General features: G+C 48.1%; 1 protein-coding gene across 1 annotated transcript in view; it reads right to left on the bottom strand.

Moving 5' to 3' along the window:
- Positions 1-14,986: 14,986 nt before the first annotated feature.
- PRPF38A (pre-mRNA processing factor 38A) overlaps positions 14,987-23,789 on the bottom strand; it is a 23,229-nt gene continuing 14,426 nt past the window's right edge. The window contains exons 5-10 of the mRNA XM_077277877.1: positions 21,254-21,364; positions 20,886-20,995; positions 20,748-20,774; positions 20,461-20,543; positions 20,140-20,188; positions 14,987-15,167 (exon numbers count right to left, since the gene is read on the bottom strand). Coding sequence (XP_077133992.1) covers positions 15,125-15,167; positions 20,140-20,188; positions 20,461-20,543; positions 20,748-20,774; positions 20,886-20,995; positions 21,254-21,364 — 423 coding nt within the window. The 3' untranslated portion in view covers positions 14,987-15,124. The remainder of the gene's footprint in view (positions 15,168-20,139; positions 20,189-20,460; positions 20,544-20,747; positions 20,775-20,885; positions 20,996-21,253; positions 21,365-23,789) is intronic.

Raw genomic sequence — 23,789 nt, 5'->3', positions numbered from 1 at the left:
TGGAACGAGTTCTCCATGCTCTGGACGAGGTGAGAGCTCTGAGAAGGTACGTCTCGAGGACGGCATCCTTCCGAGGGTCGGACGCTTTAACCGGGTTTTCTGATGGTTACAGGAAGGGTTTAGCCGCTTTATCAGCTATGATAGCTAGGTGGATTTGTTCCAACATCCAGGACTCCTTCCGTGTCAGAGGTCAGCCTATTCCAGCGGGGATCAGGGCACACTCCACTCGGTCAATTGAGGTTTCTTGGGCCATTAGGCACTAGGCATCGGCAGAGCATGCCTACAAGGTTGCGGTTTCGTCCAGTCCGCACGCATTCTTGAAACACTATAATTTTCACACCCAGACTTCCGCAGAAGTGAGTCTGGGCAGGCAGACTCTGCAGACCGCGGTAGCGCACTTTTAAGTAGCGGTTACGCATGGCCTGATCTGTTATGTTGTCCCCACCCAGGGACTGCTTTGGGATGCCCCATGGTCTGTGTCCCCCAATGAGGCGAAGGAGAAATAGGGATTTTTGTGTGCTCACTGTAATATCCTTTTCTCCGAGCCAATCATTGGGAGACACAGCACCCACCCTCTTAATAGCTTTGTTCTTGTTGTGTAATTTGACAGGTTATACTTTATATGTTGTTATTGATCTCCTACTGCTTTTGAACTGGTTCTCTGGGAGCCAGCAGGAGGGTGTATACTGCAGGGGAGGAGCTAACTTTCTTTGTAATTCTTTCTTTGTGATACTAATGTCAGCCTCCTGGTGGCAGCAGCATACACCCACAGTCTGTGTCACCCAATGATTGGCTTGGAGAAAAGGATTTTACGGTCTGTACACAAAAATCCCTATTTTTTTTTTTTCTTATAACGAAGATGCAGACAAAAAGATTCAGGACTTGAATTAAGTCCATTAACTCAAGGTTCATGTCTTCTCTGATTTAATTGTTCACTTTCTTTTTCCGTTCGTCATAGAGCTACAGACATTATCAAATTGACATCCTTGGCTCCATCCTTCTACAGCATATGACCAGTCTCTGGTGGCTCCAACTTCTACTCCCTCCACAATGGTTTTATAAAGAGACAATACCAATAATGTGTACAGAGCCTCCGGCTGGAGCGTCCCCACCCCATGTACAGAGCCTCCGGCCAGAGCGTCCCCACCCCGTGTACATCGTGCCAGTCAGAGTGTCCTCACTCCGTGTAAAAGGCACAAGCCAGAGCGTCCCCACCCAGTGTATAACTCTCCAGCTTGAGCATCCCTACATTTTGTACAACATATCAAACAAAGGCAACAAAGGGATGCTTACTGGTGGCAGGGTGTCTATAGGTCTATAGTACTTAGGTGAGATTACAGTGTAGAATCGAATAGAAGTAATTTCCCTGCGACCAAGAAGCCGGACCTCAGTGATAATATGTGGACAGTCGGAAAGATACAGGGAGAGTAAAAAAGCCACCATACAGTCCAAGGTGTTGTAAAGAGAAAAATCAATTTATTAAGTTAATCAGGTAAAAAAAATAACAGAAAAAAAAAATGAATTGGGTAAAATTTTCCAACAAGGACGCACACCTGTTGTATTCCACCTGATGGAGCCATGGTGCCTTGGGCTGTTTCTGATGAGACACTTGGGAGAGGGAGCCAGAGACTTCATACCCATAGCTCCCATTCAGAACATTCCTCCACATGATTGGGGAAAGGTGGAGGGAGGTAATCATTCACTGTTCAACTAACCTGCATATTTCTCCTAAATTGTGTAGATTTGTAAACTACAGTGATGCAATACGTACTCAGCAGGCATTTACAAATTAACATACAACAGTCAATGTGCAGTCTCGTGAAACAATAAAAAACAGAGCAAGGGGGGGCGCTCCTCGGATTACACCTGATGGTCAAGAGGACGGTACAATAAATCGGAGATCCACTCACCTGTCCGGGTTGTGCACCCCTGCACAACCACAGGAGGAGCCTGCGGTGAGTAGAGAGCCGTCCGTCAAGCTGTGGGGCGTGGAATCCAAGCTGACATGTGACATGACCACAGGTCCCGCGGATCTCCAAATGGTAATGCCTGTGCTGCTCCATCCGCAACTCACAACCGAGTGTAGGTAAATGAAGGAAAGAATGTGCGGTCAGGCGGAGCGCTGGGCATATGGATAAGGACAGAAGGTTATAAAATGTACAAACCTTTATTAAAATGCTGATCACAACGCGTATCGGCGGCTGAATGCCGCCTTCATCAGGCCCATCACCTGATGAAGGCGGCATTCTGCCGCCGATACGCGTTGTGTGTTCAGCATTTTAATAAAGGTTTGTACATTTTATAACCATCTGTCCTTATCCATATGCCCAGCGCTCCGCCTGACCGCTCATTCTTTCCTTCATGTGAAACAATGGCTCAATTTACGCTTCTGAGACACTAACAGGAGTAATGGAATGATTGCTTTACCCAATTACTAGTCTCGTGTCTGGCCTTACGCATGTGTGCATATATAAGATCCAGCCTGCACGTCTTACTCTGCTTACTGCCGCTGAATGGAAACCACAATACCTGAGGCTGAACACTCTCCAGGAGAGACCTGTGCACTCCAATCTGACGAGCAAGCAAATCTCCAATAAAAACACAAGAAGATCGACATAACCAGTACTCTGTGTTGGATAAAATCAGCATCCCTTAGAGCTGTGGACTCTGCTCTACGTCCAGTGGTAAAATAGTCTTTAGTCCATGGCGAGCTCCTCCACAGTCCTCCACAGACCCCCTTCCCATGCAGATGTTTTCCAAGCTATTTCCTCACTTCTCCTGTCAGGTGCCATTGTTACAGTTCCCTCTCAAGAATGATTCAAAGGTTTTTAATCAAACCTTTTTGTCATCCCCAAGGACAGTTCTGTTTGTCCCATTATGGACCTAAAATTGCTGAACAGTTGTGTACGGCTTCACCAGTTCAGAATAGAGAGTCCCTTTGCTCAGTTGTTTCCTCCATGGAACCAGGAGAATTTATTTTCTCTGTGGACATTCAGGATGCATATTTCCACATCCCTATTTTTCCAGCGCACCAGAAGTTTCTCTGTTTTGCTGTGAATCAGTCCTATTTTCAGTTTGTGGCTCTACCCATTTGGTTGGCCTGGCCCGCAGGGTGTTCACAAAGGCCATGGATGCAGTCATGGCTCTTCTGAGTGCCAGTGGATAGTGGTCATCCTGCTTCGGATGGATAGCCAAAGTCGACTCTGATCCCTGCTAAGCGAATCATCTTCCTGGGAATCCTTTTCAACATTAGCAAAAGTGAAAGTTTTTCTTTTAGGACAAAATGTTGGCTTTACAAACCAGCATTCCATCTCTGAGCTGTCCATCTCCCCTTCTGCACAAGAGTTCTAGGCAAGATGATGGTGGTCATCGAGGCAATCCCATTTGTTCAGTTCCATACCAGGCCTCTACAGCAGGCTCCGCTTTCTGATTGGAACAAGTCTGTCCTCGTACACATTCACCCTATTCTTTTGACCCCCACCACCTCCTCCAAGTCAGACAGACAATCTCTGATCTGGTGGCGAGACTTTCCCCTCATTTTCTTCTCGGTCATTCCTTCCTCCTGATTCATTGGCAGAGTGTAATGACAGACACTAGTCTTCTATGCTGAGGAACAGTCCTCCGAAAACTTACAGTGCATAGTTGGTGAAAGAGTATCAAAGTCCTTTTTCCTCCATTAATGTTCTAGAACTCAGAGCAATTTGTCTCTTTTACATTAGCATTTGGGTCTCTGTAAATTTTTATTTTTTAATTAACGGAGTGAAGTGGGCGACGGATCCTTTCAAGGTTCCGATCTCCCCCGAATCATCAACAGGCGAGCACGCAGAGTATACCTCCCCGTACCCTCTCCTGCGATGTGGGAAGCCATGCCTGAGCTCACATCAGGGGCGACGGTTCCTTCGTGTCCCGATCTCCCCACACCAGCAGCAGGCGACCACATGGAGTGTCACCTCCATGTATCCTCTCCTGGAGCCAGGCCGAATGCCGGAGAACTGGCCCTGTCCACCCGAGTGCTTGAACTCCGTGAATGTACAGAGGCCCCTTTCTATGGCGTCCGAGCAGCCCCCACTGTCCCACCACTGTGAAAGCGGATGGCACAAGGAGGCGGACGGTTCCTCTCCACCTCCCTAACAAAGGGATGGTGGATTGAGGTTTATCCCTGTATCCCTGCACCTGCAGCAGAACAGTAGAGTGCGTGCGCTTTCCTCGGCGCTGAAACCCAGTCATCGCTGCGGCTCCATGCCGGGACGTGCACAGATGGTGAGTGGATCCAGTCAGCGATGGGCCTCTGCAGGGGGATATTCACATGCTGACAACCTCAGCTTCCCTGTGGCCCACCTCCCTGAGGTAACGCTCCGGCCGGCTGCAAAAATTTAGCCCCTGGCTTCGGCCAATGTGTAGGCCGCATCCCGGAAGCCGCGCCCGCACTATGGCGCCGCTAAGGCAGCTTCGCACACCTTTTCTGGCGCTTCTTCCCTGGCACGGGAGTGATCGCTTCCCTTGGCAACGCTGATATTGCTCACGCCGGCTGCAGAAATTTAGGCCTCAGCTTGGGCCTATTCATGAGTCATGAGGCTCTGCCCACATAGCGTATGTGGCTCCGCCCCCAAATTGGCACCTCTCGCTCTCTGCGAGACTTTACCACCTCTGCAACTCCCGGTGGCCATCTTGGTCCACCCTGCCGGCACACACATACACACACAGGGGATATGGTTTTTGCATTAAAGGGGCACAACAACTCTGCAACCGAGTAAGGAAGTACTGCACTATTATTATTATTTATTGTTATAGCGCCATTTATTCCATGGCGCTTTACATGTGAGGAGGGGTATACATAATAAAAACAAGTACAATAATCTTGAACAATACAAGTCATAACTGGTACAGGAGGAGAGAGGACCCTGCCCGCGAAGGCTCACAATCTACAAGGGATGGGTGAGGATACAGTAGGCGAGGATAGAGCTGGTCATACAGCGGTTTGGTCGATCGGTGGTTACTGCAGGTTGTAGGCTTGTCGGAAGAGGTGGGTCTTCAGGCTCTTTTTGAAGGTTTCGATGGTAGGCGAGAGTCTGATGTGTTGTGGTAGAGGGTTCCAGAGTAGAGGTGATACGCGAGAGAAATCTTGTATACGATTGTGGGAAGAGGAGATAAGAGGGGAGTAGAGAAGGAGATCTTGTGAGGATCGGAGGTTGCGTGTAGGTAAGTACTGGGAGACGAGGTCACAGATGTATGGAGGAGACAGGTTGTGGATGGCTTTATACGTCATGGTTAGGGTTTTGTAGTGGAGTCTCTGGGCAATGGGGATCCAGTGAAGGGATTGACAGATAGGAGAGGCTAGAGAATAGCGAGGGGACAGGTGGATTAGTCGGGCAGCAGAGTTTAGAATAGATTGGAGGGGTGCGAGAGTGTTCGAGGGGAGGCCACAGAGCAGGAGGTTGCAGTAGTCAAGGCGAGAGATGATGAGGGCATGGACTAGGGTTTTTGCAGATTCTTGGTTGAGGAATGTACGGATTTGTGAAATATTTTTGAGTTGAAGTCGGCAGGAAGTGGAAAGGGCTTGGATATGTGGTTTGAAGGATTACCCCGAGGCAGCGAGCTTGTGGGACTGGGGAGAGTGGGTAGCCATTTACTGTAATGGATAGGTTTGTTGGGGGGGTCGCGTGAGATGGGGGAAAGATGATGAATTCTGTTTTGTCCATGGAAAAATATTTAGAATTGAGAGTCCTCAGTGGTTGATACCTTTTAATGGCTAACTGAAAAGATGGTAACAAATTGCAAGCTTTCGAGACTACATACGTCTCTTCATCAGGCAAAGACTAAAACAAATTCTGAAGAATCACATATTTATGCACAACATAGTATAGAAAAAAAAAAGGGAGAGGGGAAAAAAACCATGGATAAGCCAGGTGACATGAAGCAGAATTACCATGGGTGATAAACAGCTACGTCCATAAATATTGGGCCAATTCTTAGATAAGGATTGTTTTATTGTCCTGTGATTAGGGTCTCTGTTGTGATGACCCCACATGGTCTGATGGGCAAGTTCCTTAGTTGTAGTTAGTTGATGTAAAAAGACATAAATCCGTGTGACACATTCATTCCTGCATTTAGAGTGTCAAAGGTCGTCATCAGTTTATATTCCCAGACTCTCCTGTCTTTCTGCGATTTGAAGTTACCATTTAATACAAGTAATTTCATGTCCATAATGTTATGATTTGGGAGACAGAAATGTATTGCCACAGGTATATCCATTCTTTTTTCTCTTATTGTATGGTGGTTTTGTCCATGTTAAGTTTCAGAAATCTAGCGGAGAAGAAGGATGAAATAGCGGACAGACATTGAGGGATTCTGGTTAGTAGGGAGGTGATATCTGGTCCAGAGATGTAGATCTGTGTGTCATCAGCATAGAGGTGATACTGAAAGCCATGAGATTCTATGAGCTGTCCCAGGCCAAAGGTGTAAATGGAGAAGAGCAGGGGCCCTAGAACTGAACCTTGTGGGACTCCGACAGATAGGGGGCGAGGTGAGGAGGTGGTGTGTGAGTGGGAGACGCTGAATGTCCGGTCTGTTAGGTATGACGAGATCCAGGATAGGGCCAGGTCTGTGATGCCAAGGGATGAGAGGGTCTGTAATAATAGGGAATGGTCCACTGTGTCAAAGGCAGCCGACAGGTCGAGGAGGAGGAGGACAGAGTAGTGTCGCTTGCTCTTGGCGGTTAAGAGGTCGTTGGTGACCTTAGTTAGGGCAGTTTCAGTGGAGTGGTGTGACCGGAAGCCAGATTGTAAGCGGTCAAAGAGGGAGCAAGAAGAGAGATGGGAGGACAGTTCAAGGTAGACGTGTTGTTCCAGTAGTTTGGAGGCATAAGGGAGAAGTGATATAGGGCGATAGCTAGATACAGAGGATGGGTCAAGAGAGGGCTTTTTGAGGATAGGTGTGATGGAGGCATGTTTAAAGCTTGAGGGGGAAACACCAGTTGTTAGTGATAGGTTGAAAAGGTGGGTTAGGGTTGGGATGAAGACTGTGGTGAGGTTTGGGATGAGGTGGGATGGGAGCGGGTCAAGCGCACAGGTGGTGAGATGCAATCTTGAGAGTAGAGTGTTCCCCTGCATCTTCCCCCTACCTGCCTGGTCTTAAAGGTACATGACAAGTATTCCCTAGTCTTAAAGGCACATGACCCGTATTCCCTGGTCTTAAAGGCACAGGACCAATATTCCCTGGTCTTAAAGGCACAGGACCCGTATTCCCTGGTCTTAAAGGCACAGGACCAGTATTACCTTTTCTTAGGGGCGCATGACCAATATTTCCTGGTCCTAAAGCCGCATGACCAATATTCCCTGGTCTTAATGGCACATGACCAGTATTCCCTGGTCTTAAGGGTAGATGACCCGTATTCCCTGGTCTTAAAGGCACAGGATCAGTATTCCCTGGTCTCAAGGGCACATGACCAGTATTCCCTTGTCTTAAAGGCACATGACCAGTCCGAAGCTGGTCACCCTAAATGAGCTCAGGAGCTTTCCGCTGCCGATCCCAGCTTATCCAAGAGTACCTAGTTCCCCGAGTGGGCTTCGTCACTGCCGCAACCCATGGATTCTCTGACAAGAGATTGAATCCCTCCGTGAACCCTCTGTGGCTCGGAGTGCTCGCAGGACCAATATAGATGTCCCTTTCCTTCATGCGAGCCGTCGGCTAGCAGGAGCCCCAAGTTTTCTAGAAACGTACAGGCATCTAGAAACGTACACGCACCTAGAAAACGGAAGTTTCATTTCGTGATCCCTCACCAATGATTTGCTGAGAACAAGTCTCTGAATATGGATCAGATATTGCCTTGGTTCTGGACTCACCAAAACTTCAGAAAAGGATGGATTCGCCTATTTATATCAATCATTTTCTGTAGATTAACGAGGACTTCGGTTCTACTCTAGGTTACGCAGTGTCTCTCATGAGGAAACTAAACTCCCTCGCAGAGCATTTGCCATTCACCCGGACAGGTAGCGTCCTGATAAGCGATCCACTGGACAGAAACCTCTGCAAGCGCGGTATCCTTTTTTTCAGCCAATATGCAAACACGCGAGGTGTCCACTCCACGTATACCCACCTAAGACTTGAGATGTCATGCTTGGTCTGATTCTTAAGGGCGACGGGTCCTTTTAAAGGGCACCGATCTCCCCACACCATCGATAGACGAGCACATGGAGTGTCGCCTCCATGTATCCTCTTCTACAGCCAGGCCTAATGCCGGACAACCAGCCCTGTCCACCCAGGGACCTTAATATGTGCACACTTGCGGATTCTCTGCGGATCCGCAGCGTTTCTGGCAGTGCAGAAATGCTGCAGATCCGCAATTGATTTACAGTACAATGTAAATCAATGAGAAAAAAAAAAATGCTGTGCACACTTTGCGGAAAATCCGCTGCGGAAACACTGCGGTTTAAAAGAAGTAGCATGTCACTTTTATTGTGAATCTGCAGCGTTTTTGTACCCATTCCATTATAGAAAACCGCAGGGGTAAAAACCGCAGCAAATCCGCAAGAAAACCGCAGCAAAAACGCACAAAAAAACCGTTGCGGAACCGCACAAAAAACCGCAGGTGCGTTTTCTACCAGGAAAGGCAGAATCCACACCAGAAATTCCTAAGCCTTACACCTGCGGTTTTCTATAATGGAATGGGTACAAAAACAATGCAGATTCACAAAAAAAGAAGTGACATGCTACTACTTTTAAAACGCAGCGTTTACGCAGCGGATTTTCCGCAAAGTGTGCACAGCATTTTTTTTTTCTCTCATTGATTTACATTGTACTGTAAATCAATTGCGGATCTGCAGCGTTTCTGCACTGCAAAAACCGCTGCGGATCCGCAGAGAATCCGCAACGTGTGCACATACCCTAAGAGGATGGTGGATCGAGAGTTCATTTTATCTCCGCACCGTCAAAAGAGAGCGGCGACAGTAAGAGACTGTTTTTTCCTTACCTTCTGCATGCAGCCGTGCATTCTGCCACTTGGCATATTAACCAGGTAGAATCTCCTGTAATATACCTACCAGTATCCCTACCCGATGGGTCATCAATTAAAAATACAACGGACTGTCAGATAGCAAATCTAGTTTGTTCCGTCTTGCGGCCTCCAGTTCAGCGCTCTACCCTTCCTTAGCCGCCACATGTGTTGCTAGAGCAATGGTCTCTTGGTCAGAGACCTTAACTATCTTGATTTCCTATAGACTCAACCAGCAGTGGATCAGTTGTCCAGGACGGTCTAGATCTAAGGGATCTTGGTTCCAAAATGGGGACCGAAAAGTAAGACCGACCCTGAACCTCAAAATTCTACCAAGCTTGACAAGGTCCCCCTTCTTTGGATGGAGTTCCTCCACTCAGCCATTACTTCAACGGAAAAAGGAGGAGTTTCTGGCATCTGACATTTGGGATGTTTACCTTCACATTCCTATGTTTTCCCCTCTTCAAAAATTCCTTCACTTTCCCTTTCGCAAACCGCATTTTCAAATCACGACCTTGTCCTTCGACCTTGCTACCGCACCCAGAGTGTTCGCAGGGGTTATGGCGGCTGTCACGTTCCTCTTGCACCTAGAGGCATGGTCGTCCTGCCCTATCTGGTCAACTTTCTAGCCGCTCTTCCAGCCCTGCGCTGAGTAGTCTATATCTCTTGCTATACCCATTCTCTCTCCTGGGCTGGCACCTAAACTTAGACAAGTTTTTTCCTCATTTCCAGCCCAGCAGATATCCTTTTTGAGGATGATCCTGGAATCTTCCAGAAGGTTGGTGATTCTCCCTTGAGACAAGGCCGTGGCCCTTCAACAGGGAGCTTGCGCACTTGTCCACTCATCCCCTCATTCCATTCAATTTGCTAGGAGGGTTCTGAGAAAAATTGGTGACGACAATGGAAGTGTTTTTCCTTCGCTCCTCTTGTTTTCTGCAGGTCATTCAGGCTTTCAGAGGGTAGACTCAGAGCTCCTTCATCCAGGGGAGATCCTTTCTCCCGGTTCAATGGTTATTAGTGACTACCGATTCCAGTCCTCTTCTCCTGATCATTGTTCTGGGAATCGGAACGGTACGGCTAGTTCTACGGCAGGTCCACTGCCTTCTGGCGGGTCACCCCATCCGTTTCAATCGGACAATCCCATGTCTGTCCCATACGTCAATCATCTAGCAGGTGCTCACGGTCAGGCGTCATGGCCGAGGTACCTCACATTCTCTGTTGGGCCACGATCTATCATCTGGTGATCTCGGCACTACACATCTCAGAAGCAGAACTCTGGGCGGCAGACGCCGTCAGGGTCCCGCCTCATGCGAGTGGCAACTTCACCCGGAAGTCTTCCATCAGATCCGTCTTCTCTGGAGCACTCCAGATGTAGGTCGGATGGCATCCAGACTGAACGCCAATGTACTCTAAGTTCATGGTTCGGCCTCCAAGTCCAAAAGCCTTCGCAGTGCAAGCTCTGGTTCTTCCATGGTACCAGTTTCCTTCACCCCCTTCCACTACTTCCGAGATCTTTTCGGAAGCAGGAAGGGCCCCAGTGATCCTGGGAGATCCGCACTGACCATGTCAGGTTTTTCTCGTTTGCGGAACTAGTATTTTTCCGTCTTATTGCAACAAAACTGCAAATATGGAGTTCGTCGCAAGGAGTTTTCACATGTGGTTCTTCCCGATCGCATACCGTTAGATCTTTGGGACCTTAATGATCCTGGGAGTCTTACAGTAGACTCCTTTTGATCTGAACAGACTTTACTATCAGGGAAGGTCGCCCCTTTTTTCTCTGCTATCTCCTCATTCTGACGAGTCTTTGGACCTAGCCACTCTTTTCTTTCAGACCTTTTTCCCTTATTACCATCAAGGCAAGGTTGCCCTCAGGCCATCCCCGTCCCTTGTTACCAAGGTGGTATTGTATTTCCACATTTGAGGGCATTGTTCTTCCCTCATCTCTTTCAGCACCAGTCCACATAACGGAATGGGTTCCCCATATTCTGAACGTGGTGAGTGCTCTGAGTAGGTACGTCTCGAGGACGGCATCCTGCCGAAGGTTGGACACTTGATTTGGGCTACCTCACTGTAAGAGGACGGCTTTCTGACAGTTACAGGAAGGGTTTAGCCGTTTCATCAGCCATGTTAGCCTGGTGGATTCGTTACACCATCCAGGAGTCCTTCCGTGTTAGATGTCAGCCTATCTCCCGGTCTATTGAGGTTTCTTGGATTCTAGGCACCAAGCGTCGGCACAACACGCCTGCAAGGTCGTCCAGTCCACATGCATTCCTGAAGCACTATAATTCCCAGACTTCCACAGATGAGAGTCTGGACAGGCGGACTCTGCAGGCCGCAGTGTCGCACTTGTAAGTAGCGTTACACACGGCCTGATCTGATGTTGTCCACACCCAGGGACTGCTTTGGGACATCTCACGGTCTGTGTCCCCCAATGAGGCGTAGGAGAAATAGGGATTTTTGTCTACTCACCGTAAAATCCTTTTCTCCGAGACATTCATTGGGGGGGACACAGCTCCCACCCTATTATTAGGTTGTGCTTGTTTTATAATTTGACATGCTATACTCATATATAATGTGACATGCTATACGCTCATATGTTTATTCATCTCCTACTGCTTTTGCACCGAACTGGTTAGCTGAGAGCCAGCAGGAGGGTGTATACTGCAGAGGAGGAGCTAACTTTCTTTGTATCACTTAGTGTCAGCCTCCTAGTAGCAGCAGCATACACCCACGGTCTGTGTCCCCCAATGAATGGAGAAAAGGATTTTACGGTGAGTACACAAAATCCCTATTTTTCTTTAGGGTGCGGCCCATTCCCACATCTTATAGGCCTCCCTTACCCTGGGACCTTAACTGGGGCTTAGCGCATTACACCGTCATCACTTAGCACCAATCCACAGTATTTACCAACTCTGGCTTTCCTGGAAGGTGGCATTCCTTATTGTCATGACATCCATCAGTCAAGTATCAACTTGTGGCCTTAGGCTACTTTCACATTTCCGTCTTTCTGCTACCGTCGCAATGCGTAGATTTTTGAAAATGCAGGATCTGCATTTTCCCATAGACTTGTATTAGCAACGTGTGGACTCACGTTTTGTCCGCCGTGCACTGGATCCTGCAAAATGTGACGGCCCGTCTTTTGCAAAAAAATGTTCAAGGGAACATTTTTCTGTACGTTGTATCCTGTGTTTCCGACTGCGCATGCCCGGCATGAAATCTCGCTCGCTCTCTCTCCTCCCCGGGACTTTAGACTGGACAGCGGACCCCGTGAAAAACTGTGTCCGCTGCTCACGACATACACTATTTCTCAAACGTCCGTCGGTACGTCGCACCGACGCTTTGTGACGGCCACTTTCCTTTTCTTGCCTTCATTCTTTCCACAGTAATGAATAATCATTCTGCATTTGCTCTGTCCTTCTCATTCTAATTTGGTGAAGAAATTCTTACACTTCCTTCAGACGGTCAGATTTCCCATTTGTCATTTCAGAAAGACCTTGTCGAGAACTCCAAAACAGCCATTGCCCGCTGCTTTCAGTCTGCCATTCTAAAAACTTATATAGCCAAGAACAAAGTGACCCCTATGGGTGTCAAGACTCATTCCACTTGGAGAGTGGGAGCTTCTGGGTTGTCCACCATAATGCCTCGACTTGGCAGTTTTGTTAAGCTGCTACTTGGTCTTCCGTTCAGTCAAAAAAAAACAAAAAACAACTTTCTAAATAACTCCGTAAAGTGAGGAAAAAAGTACATGAAATACCACAAGGCTGAGAATATACCCAATGTCAGGGTATGACAAAGCTAATTGAGAATCAAGGCTCTAGAGCAGAGGTCCCCAACCTTTCTGACATTGAGAGCCACATCCACCTATGAAAGAGGGTGGTGAGCCACATTCAGCTCAGAGAGGGTCGCGAGCCACAACCAGCTCCCTCCCCACTCTCAGTAGAGACACCAAGAGCCTCCATTACTGGTATAATGACAGCCAAAGATTTTCCACTGAAATCACACCAAGGCAGTATGCCAAGCTCCACGGTTTTCTATCTCACCCCCATTCAGATCTGGTCTTCTGTACAGGGCTACACACAAAAGTCACCATTTAGATTTCTGCTCTTAATAGTTATTTACACCTGGAGCTAATGCACCAAGCTGGCAAGCAGCCGCAAGCCACACATCACGGGCTCGCGAGCCACATGTGACTCCCGAGCTACAGGTTGGGGATCCCTGCTCTAGAGCATGTATGTGCTGAAGGACCATATATTTTTCTCATGCCATGTGCAGTGACCTCAGAAGTCTTTGCTAAACAGAATTTGCTTGTTTTCCTAGTTTGGGATTTCTTTAACCCCTTCACCCCCATGACTTTTTTCGTTTTAGCTCCCCTTCTTTCCAGAGCCATAACTTTTTTATTTTTCCGTCAATATGGCCATGTGGGGACTTATTTTTTTGTGGGACGAGATGTACTTTGGAACGATACCATTGGTTTTACCATGTCGTGTAACAGAAAATGGGAAAAAAATTCCAAGTGCAAAAAAAGTGCAATCCCACACTTTTGTGGTTTGGCTTTTTTGCTAGGTTCACTAAATGCTAAAACTGACCTGCCATTATGATTCTCCAGGTCATTACATAGACACCAAACATGTGTAGGTTCTCTTATCTAAGTGTTAAAAGCGCAATTTTCTAATAAGGGTAGCGTCTCCATTTTTCATGATCTGGGGTCGGTTGAGGGCTTATTTTTTGGTGCCGAGCTGACGTTTTTAATACCGTTTTAGTGCAGACACGTTCTTTTGATCGCCCGTTATTGCATTTTAATGCAATGTCGCACGACCAAAAAACAATTTTGGCGTTCTGCTTTTTTTTTTTTCGCTACGCCGTTTAGTGATCAGGTTAACTTTTTTTTTTTTTTTTTAAATTGATCGGGCGATTCTGAACGCAGCGATACCAAATATGTGTAGGTTTGATTTTTTATTGTTTTATTTTGATTGGGGCAAAAGGGGGGTGATTTAGACTTTTATATATATTTTTTATATTTTTAAACACTTTTTTTAATTTTGGCATGCTTCAATAGCCTCCATGGGAGGCTAGAAGCATGCACTACATGATGGCCTCTGCTACATAGAGGTGATGCACACATCACCTCTATGCAGTAGAATTGTAGGCTTGCTATGACCGCCGACCACAGGGTGGCGCTCATAGCAATCTGCCATCGACAACCATAGAGGTCTCGAGGAGACCTCTGGTTGTGATGGCAACGCACCGATAACCCCCGATCAAGTGATGGGGATCAGCGGTGCCAGTACTTCCGGCCACGCGAGCGGCAGCGCTTGTTAAATGCCGCTGTCAGAGTTTGACAGCAGCATTTAACTAGTTAATGGATGCAGGCAGATCGCGATTGCGCTCGCACCCACTGCGCGCACATGTCAGCTGTTGAAAACAGTGACATGTCGCGGCTTTGAGGTGGGCTCACCGCCGGAGCCCACCTCAAAGCGGGGGATACTGCGAGCTGACGTACTATTCCGTCAGCTGGCAGAAAAGGGTTAATGCTAAATTCTGTAGATATGTACATTTTAGCAATTTTTTTTTTTTAATTGCTCCAATAAAATGAAGAAACTTTGCAAATGTACTACAACTAATTTACCACCTTACATCTCCAGCTTCTGTGCAGACCGGTGTCCGGAATTAAGCCCCGTGTAGTCTGAACTTACAGTCTGGAGTCACTCCTGTACTTATTTTAAAGACTATAGAAGAGGGGGCAGATGGAAAAGTAACATGACTGGAGAACCAGACTAAAGGAAGGGTTAGATTTGAAGCCTGTAACCATAGATCTGCACAAGAGCTGTAGGTACAAAACATTTTTTTTAAAGGGGCATCTTCTTGTCTATACGACTTTTTAGGACATATGGACGCTGAAGGCTTAGAGCACAGCGGTGCTTGCTTCGGAGACTCAGCCACACTGGTAGTTAGATCTCTTCTCACCTCCTGCATTGATGACAACTGTACAATTTATGGAACAGTGAAAACAATTTTTTATTAAAAATTCCTTAAGAAAACAATTGAATGAATGAATGACATTTGACATAAGGATAGGCTTCTAGTATATACAAAAAGTCCTGGATAATAGAACAATGCGATTCCAATGTCCTTTGGTCACTCATTCCCACGTCTGCTTTTTTTGTGACTCTTCTTTGACCTACGGAAAAACACAAGAAAACATTGAAAAATCAACCTGTGTGTTACTGAGTGGTCCTGGTCGCAAGATTCTCCAGCTGTGATGGCCGAATTATCAAAAAAGAAAACCACATTAAACTTAAATTTACCAAAAATATTCATTTCTCTATTAAAAATCCTGAAATTGGTCACGGGAACAGCAAATCCATGTTTAAATTGGCATGTCACAGGTTTCTCTAGAGCCACTGTGGATCAAAGACCCCTGACAAACCGAGCACCATGTATATTTTGTCTTATTTCACAGCTGAGCAACCGTCTAAAATTATTTGCTCGGAAAGAAGCAGCATCCGATCAGAATTAGTCGATATTAGGATAGACTACACCAGTGATGGCGAACCTATGACACGCGTGTCAGTGCTGACACGCGTAGTCATTTTCAGTGACACGCCGGCCGCGGCCCCATAGAAATTGCTTCTTTCCCAGGGTCTGAAGGAGAGGAAACTCTCCTTCAGGCCCTGGGAACCATATTAATATGTAAAATAAAGAATTAAAATAAAAAATATTGCTATACTCACCTCTCCGACGCAGCCTGGACGTCCGCGAGGGAACCGGCAGCGTTGTTTGCTTAAAAATCGCGGTTTTCCTTCCTTCCTTGAAGTCCCGGCTTGTGATTGGTTGCGTGCCGCCCATGTGACCGAGACGCGACCAATCACAGCAAGCCGTGACGTAATTTTAGGTCCTTCAGGATTTTAAAATTACGTTCCGGCGTTGTGATTGGTTGCGTCGCCCATGTGACCGCACGCAACCAATCACAACGCCGGAACGTAATTTTAAAATCCTGAAGGACCTAAAATTACGTCACGGCTTGCTGTGATTGGTCGCGTCTCGGTCACATGGGCGGCACGCAACCAATCACAAGCCGGGACTTCAAGTAAGGAAGGAAAACCGCGATTTTTAAGCAAACAACGCTGCCGGTTCCCTCGCGGACGTCCAGGCTGCGTCGGACAGGTGAGTATAGCAATATTTTTTATTTTAATTCTTTATTTTACACACATTAATGTTGTTTCGATACCGATACCACAAAAGTATCGGATCTCGGTATCGGAATTCCGATACAGCAAATATCGGCCGATACCCGATACTTGCGGTATCGGAATACTAAACAATGGCATCCGATCCGATTTTTTATCGGATCGGATGCCATGCAGGAGGTCTGTGGGTCCAAACAACAGAGCTCCGGTGCAGAGCGTCTAGGCCTGGGTCTTCCGGTAGGCCAGGCGCAGCTCCCGGAAGTCCCAGGCCTCTGCGTCGGATCTGTGTTGTTTGGGCGACATTGCGCTGCTCCCTGCTGCGCCGACCAGAAGTCCCAGGCTGCACTTCTGAGGCCTGAGGTGATAGCTGTCTGGACTCAGGCCCTGTGATAGCTGTCTGGACTCAGGCCCTGTGATAGCTGTCTGGACTCAGGCCCTGTGATAGCTGTCTGGACTCAGGCCCTGTGATAGCTGTCTGGACTCAGGCCCTGTGATAGCTGTCTGGACTCAGGCCCTGTGATAGCTGTCTGGACTCAGGCCCTGTGATAGCTGTCTGGACTCAGGCCCTGTGATAGCTGTCTGGACTCAGGCCCTGTGATAGCTGTCTGGACTCAGGCCCTGTGATAGCTGTCTGGACTCAGGCCCTGTGATAGCTGTCTGGACTCAGGCCCTGTGATAGCTGTCTGGACTCAGGCCCTGTGATAGCTGTCTGGACTCAGGCCCTGTGATAGCTGTCTGGACTCAGGCCCTGTGATAGCTGTCTGGACTCAGGCCCTGTGATAGCTGTCTGGACTCAGGCCCTGTGATAGCTGTCTGGACTCAGGCCCTGTGATAGCTGTCTGGACTCAGGCCCTGTGATAGCTGTCTGGACTCAGGCCCTGTGATAGCTGTCTGGACTCAGGCCCTGTGATAGCTGTCTGGACTCAGGCCCTGTGATAGCTGTCTGGACTCAGGCCCTGTGATAGCTGTCTGGACTCAGGCCCTGTGATAGCTGTCTGGACTCAGGCCCTGTGATAGCTGTCTGGACTCAGGCCCTGTGATAGCTGTCTGGACTCAGGCCCTGTGATAGCTGTCTGGACTCAGGCCCTGTGATAGCTGTCTGGACTCAGGCCCTGTGATAGCTGTCTGGACTCAGGCCCTGTGATAGCTGTCTGGACTCAGGCCCTGTGATAGCTGTCTGGACTCAGGCCCTGTGATAGCTGTCTGGACTCAGGCCCTGTGATAGCTGTCTGGACTCAGGCCCTGTGATAGCTGTCTGGACTCAGGCCCTGTGATAGCTGTCTGGACTCAGGCCCTGTGATAGCTGTCTGGACTCAGGCCCTGTGATAGCTGTCTGGACTCAGGCCCTGTGATAGCTGTCTGGACTCAGGCCCTGTGATAGCTGTCTGGACTCAGGCCCTGTGATAGCTGTCTGGACTCAGGCCCTGTGATAGCTGTCTGGACTCAGGCCCTGTGATAGCTGTCTGGACTCAGGCCCTGTGATAGCTGTCTGGACTCAGGCCCTGTGATAGCTGTCTGGACTCAGGCCCTGTGATAGCTGTCTGGACTCAGGCCCTGTGATAGCTGTCTGGACTCAGGCCCTGTGATAGCTGTCTGGACTCAGGCCCTGTGATAGCTGTCTGGACTCAGGCCCTGTGATAGCTGTCTGGACTCAGGCCCTGTGATAGCTGTCTGGACTCAGGCCCTGTGATAGCTGTCTGGACTCAGGCCCTGTGATAGCTGTCTGGACTCAGGCCCTGTGATAGCTGTCTGGACTCAGGCCCTGTGATAGCTGTCTGGACTCAGGCCCTGTGATAGCTGTCTGGACTCAGGCCCTGTGATAGCTGTCTGGACTCAGGCCCTGTGATAGCTGTCTGGACTCAGGCCCTGTGATAGCTGTCTGGACTCAGGCCCTGTGATAGCTGTCTGGACTCAGGCCCTGTGATAGCTGTCTGGACTCAGGCCCTGTGATAGCTGTCTGGACTCAGGCCCTGTGATAGCTGTCTGGACTCAGGCCCTGTGATAGCTGTCTGGACTCAGGCCCTGTGATAGCTGTCTGGACTCAGGCCCTGTGATAGCTGTCTGGACTCAGGCCCTGTGATAGCTGTCTGGACTCAGGCCCTGTGATAGCTGTCTGGACTCAGGCCCTGTGATAGCTGTCTGGACTCAGGCCCTGTGATAGCTGTCTGGACTCAGGCCCTGTGATAGCTGTCTGGACTCAGGCCCTGTGATAGCTGTCTGGACTCAGGCCCTGTGATAGCTGTCTGGACTCAGGCCCTGTGATAGCTGTCTGGACTCAGGCCCTGTGATAGCTGTCTGGACTCAGGCCCTGTGATAGCTGTCTGGACTCAGGCCCTGTGATAGCTGTCTGGACTCAGGCCCTGTGATAGCTGTCTGGACTCAGGCCCTGTGATAGCTGTCTGGACTCAGGCCCTGTGATAGCTGTCTGGACTCAGGCCCTGTGATAGCTGTCTGGACTCAGGCCCTGTGATAGCTGTCTGGACTCAGGCCCTGTGATAGCTGTCTGGACTCAGGCCCTGTGATAGCTGTCTGGACTCAGGCCCTGTGATAGCTGTCTGGACTCAGGCCCTGTGATAGCTGTCTGGACTCAGGCCCTGTGATAGCTGTCTGGACTCAGGCCCTGTGATAGCTGTCTGGACTCAGGCCCTGTGATAGCTGTCTGGACTCAGGCCCTGTGATAGCTGTCTGGACTCAGGCCCTGTGATAGCTGTCTGGACTCAGGCCCTGTGATAGCTGTCTGGACTCAGGCCCTGTGATAGCTGTCTGGACTCAGGCCCTGTGATAGCTGTCTGGACTCAGGCCCTGTGATAGCTGTCTGGACTCAGGCCCTGTGATAGCTGTCTGGACTCAGGCCCTGTGATAGCTGTCTGGACTCAGGCCCTGTGATAGCTGTCTGGACTCAGGCCCTGTGATAGCTGTCTGGACTCAGGCCCTGTGATAGCTGTCTGGACTCAGGCCCTGTGATAGCTGTCTGGACTCAGGCCCTGTGATAGCTGTCTGGACTCAGGCCCTGTGATAGCTGTCTGGACTCAGGCCCTGTGATAGCTGTCTGGACTCAGGCCCTGTGATAGCTGTCTGGACTCAGGCCCTGTGATAGCTGTCTGGACTCAGGCCCTGTGATAGCTGTCTGGACTCAGGCCCTGTGATAGCTGTCTGGACTCAGGCCCTGTGATAGCTGTCTGGACTCAGGCCCTGTGATAGCTGTCTGGACTCAGGCCCTGTGATAGCTGTCTGGACTCAGGCCCTGTGATAGCTGTCTGGACTCAGGCCCTGTGATAGCTGTCTGGACTCAGGCCCTGTGATAGCTGTCTGGACTCAGGCCCTGTGATAGCTGTCTGGACTCAGGCCCTGTGATAGCTGTCTGGACTCAGGCCCTGTGATAGCTGTCTGGACTCAGGCCCTGTGATAGCTGTCTGGACTCAGGCCCTGTGATAGCTGTCTGGACTCAGGCCCTGTGACTACTACAGCAACCATCATCCAGTGAACTGTGGGGTGTCATTGGCCATTACTGAGATAAGTGAGAGGGAGGCATCAGTGATGGCGAACCTGTGGCAGTCCAGCTGTTGCAAAACTACAATTCCCATCATGGCTGGCCATTCAAAGCAAAGGCTTTGGCTGTAAAGACATGATGGGAATTGTAGTTTTGCAACAGCTGGAGTGCCACAGGTTCGCCATCACTGGAAGAATTCCCCCTCCCCCTCACTTATCTTAGTTCACGGCACCCCACACAAGTTAAATAATAGCAAGACCAACAAAAGAAACCAACTGACAGATGAACAAAGAAGTCACTAAGCAGGTAAGTTAATTCTAATTATACATATTTGTTATTTAAACTATACATGTCGCAAAATTATGTTTTTTTATCAAGGTGACACCACCCAAGTTATGCTCGGTTTTTTGGCGAATTTTGACACACCGAGCTCAAAAGGTTGCCCATCACTGGACTACACTTGTCCCATTTACCTCTCTGGAGATTTTGAGTGGCTTCTGTGTCTGTGACTTCGATGATGCCCTGTTGATAAGATTTAAAAAAAAACAACCTTAATTTCTTAAGTAATTTTTTTTCAAGAGCAGAAACCATACAGCAAATCATTTCTATGTGGAAATAGACCAGCGGATATTTCAATAAGCAACATCCATTATTTCTGCAGATTTTACTTTGGATTTCATCCTTTACAATTCAGATATTGAAATCTGCAACAAATCTAAATTGATTCACTCCATCACGTGTGAACACTCCCTAGGTGATTCCTTACATAAAGATTAAAAATAAAAATAATAAACCTGGAGATTTAGATTTTGATCGATGTCGTCTCTCTCTTGATCTGCTGCGGTGTCTCCTTGGACTCTTGCTTCGGTGCCGTTCTCTGTAGGGTAGAGAAAGACAAATTACATACTATCCCGGCTTGTTCGTGTGGGTATATAAGATATATTTTTTTCTTTTAGGGGAGGATCATTCATGTGCTAAAGGAAAATACATTCTTATTTAGGCCTATGAACTTTTGAGTCCTGGGCCATTTAGCTATTTCTACAATCTTGCAATGGAAAGAATCATGCCGTTCCGAATGTACCTTCTTCTCTTAGGGGAACGGCTTCTCCTGAAAAAAAATAAAAAAAATATTCAATATCTTTTTAAGGTTCCTCTTTGTAGAATCTACTTTGTGGCTCAATATCCAACCATTACCAATCAATGATCTGCTTTGCATTACCTTCTTGGAGAACGGCTGCGGCTCCTCCTGTATCGGGGTGAAGGAGATCTCCTTGGTCTGTCTAGGTCTCTGTAGCTTCGTCTGTGATGATCTGGAGTAGGATCTCTGCCCTAAAGCCAAAAGAGGCATTAAAAAAAATAAATAAAAAAAAAAAAAAGCTGCTTACTGATAAACTTATATAACAACTCAGCAACCACTTATATAGCTCAAATGTATTTTCCCACCAAACATCTTTTGCAGCACTTTTCAGCCTTGGACAATCACATCCTGATAGATGTATTCCCAGACTATGAACTGATAAAAACTTGGGTGTAAAGTTAATATTTTAATCTTGCATTTCTTCATTACCAGCATCGTGTCTCACATACCTTTTCGTCGTCGTCATCATCTTCCTCGCTAGACTCAACGTCATCCATATCTTCCTCCAAAGCGCTGACACGAGGATCCAGCTGCTCAGTTTCCTCGAGCACATAGCGTTTCTAATGAGAATTAAAATGTAATTTATAGTGTTAAAAATGGACCCTAAAAATGGAGGCAAATGATCATTAATGTCTGCAAAATATAAAAGGAGAATGGCTGTACTCTGCCATCGCCGACAGTCCCATAGAGAATAAAGAGTAGAGGTGCACATGCTCTGCTTCATTTAGCGATTGACAGCAGAATTCAAGTGGTTCCCAGCTGCAGCCGCTGCAATTAGAAGCAGATCCAGGCTGTGTGGCACCCATTATCTGCCAGCAATGATGCAAGCTCAGTTTCTGGGAACATAACATATGACGTGACAGTGTGTCAAGTGTCAGGAAGGGGTTAACACTCGATGTATAAAATTAGTTAACTTTTATGGTTAAATTCTGTACTGAAAAAGGAAAAAAAAAAAAAGATTTTTGGTACTCACCATAAAATTTGTTTCTTGAAGCCTTCATTGGGGGACAGGCAACCATTGGTGTGTGCTGCTGCTGTCACGAGGCAAAAAAAGTCAGCTCTTTCTCAGCAGTATACATCCACCAACCGGCACAAAGCACCTCAGTTAGTGAAAAGCAGTAGGAGAAGTAACAACAAATAACTATAACTAGGCCCAACCAAGGCACGAAACAAGGGTGGGTGCTGTGTCCACCAATGAAGGCTCCAAGAAATAAATTTTACGGTGAGTAACCAAAAATCCTTCTTTAATCACTTCATTGGGGTACATCGGTACCCATGGGACGTCCTAAAGCAGTCCTAAGGGAGGGAACAGACTATCGTGCTCAAATCAAGTCGGGCGACCGCTGCTTGCGGCACCCTTCTACCTAGTCCGGCATCAGCCGAGGTGTAGGTATGTACCTTGTAGAATCTTGTGAAAGTATAAAGGGATGACCAGGTAGCAGCCTTGCAAATTTCAGTTGCAGAGGCCTGGTGGCGAATGGTCCAAGAGGCCCCCACTGCACAGGAGGAGTGAGCCCTCACTCAAGGAGGGTATAGTCTATTCTTAACTCCAGTATAGCCAAGTGGATCCAGCGGGCAATAGACTTGGAGGCAGGGAGTCCCTCACAACAACCTTCAGGAATGTCAAACAAGGCATCTAAAAGTCTGAAGGATGCTGTCCTTGAGAGGTACAGATGTAAGTATCTGACTAGATCCAGCTTGTGGAGACTTTTCCAGGGAAAGGACAGAGGACAGGCAGAAGGAAGGAGAGACAATGTCGTCGTTGATATGGAATGGAGAGACTACCTTAGGCAGGAATGAAGGAACTGGTTGTAGGATCAAGAACGAGGAAAGGAGAGCTGCTTAGTCCTCTCGAGCTGAGCAGTAAACCGGTCTTGCTGAGAGGAGGTCCCAGGGGATGAGAAATGCAAAAAGGACGAAACTGAAGAGAGCATCTCCTGGTGAATGAATGTTTAGGCTTAGGCTGAGAAAGAGAGGTACAATCACCACCGATGGCGTCAGATGAACTGGTCCAGTTTAGACTCAAATAGTCGTGATTCTTGGAAGGGAAGACTGGTAATGGACTTTTTGGAATTCTGCATATGGCCACAATATTGCTAGTAACACGGGCGGAACAGCTGGCGACATAAAGAGACGCAGCGAGTAGATATTTACCTGCATGGGCAAATTCGTTGGGCGAGGCCGCTGATAAGATGCCCTGCCAAAGGAGTCTTCTCCAGGCGGAAACAGACTTGGCTATCTATGTGGATGTGAAGGCGGGACAGAGAGAACGGCCCCAGCAGCCTCAAAGGCGGACTTGACTAAGGCCTCAATCTGTCTGTCAGTGGAATCCTTGAGAGAGGAACCATCAGGGACTGACAGGACCATTTTAGCAGACAGGTGTGAGACTGGCGGGTCCAAGGCCGGTGATTCTACCCATTTGAGAGAGCAAGAGCATATAAAATATTCAACTGCTTTCTACCTGGGATACGCTTTTCCAGGTGCTCTCACGTGTGGTGGAAAACACCCGGGCGGGGGCTGCTTTACCTTTTGAATGAGACAGTGATCCGGAGGAAAACACTCCTCCTCCTTAATATAGAGGGTCTGATTGATGGCAGATATGAGACTGTCGATCATATCCTGGAGTTTAGAAGTTTGGTCAGTGTCAGGATCAGATTCTGACTCGATATCAAGGTCGGATCCTGGGGCCACCTCAGGGAAGGAGGAGTGGGATACCGAGGGCATCCTGAAGGATGTGGAGGGAGACGGGCGGGTGACGGCGATTTGTTCTGAGAAACGATCGGAGCACTGGTGGCGGCTGAAAGGTTAGGTAAATGTTCAACAACCTGCACCAGGGACTGGGACACCTTGGTTAGTTCAGATACTGATTAAGAAATAGCAACAGCCCACTCCGAGAAAGGGGGGCTCCAGTGAGGTCTGCTTGATGCAATTTGGGCAGTAATCCGAGGGCTGACCTGTGGGCCACTTTTTGCAGAGGGCACAGGC

Source organism: Ranitomeya variabilis, chromosome 8, assembly GCF_051348905.1.
Source record: "Ranitomeya variabilis isolate aRanVar5 chromosome 8, aRanVar5.hap1, whole genome shotgun sequence".
Classification (NCBI taxonomy): domain Eukaryota; kingdom Metazoa; phylum Chordata; class Amphibia; order Anura; family Dendrobatidae; genus Ranitomeya; species Ranitomeya variabilis.
The sequence above is the reverse complement of the archived record's forward strand: the minus strand, read 5'-3'. Positions and strand labels throughout refer to the sequence as shown.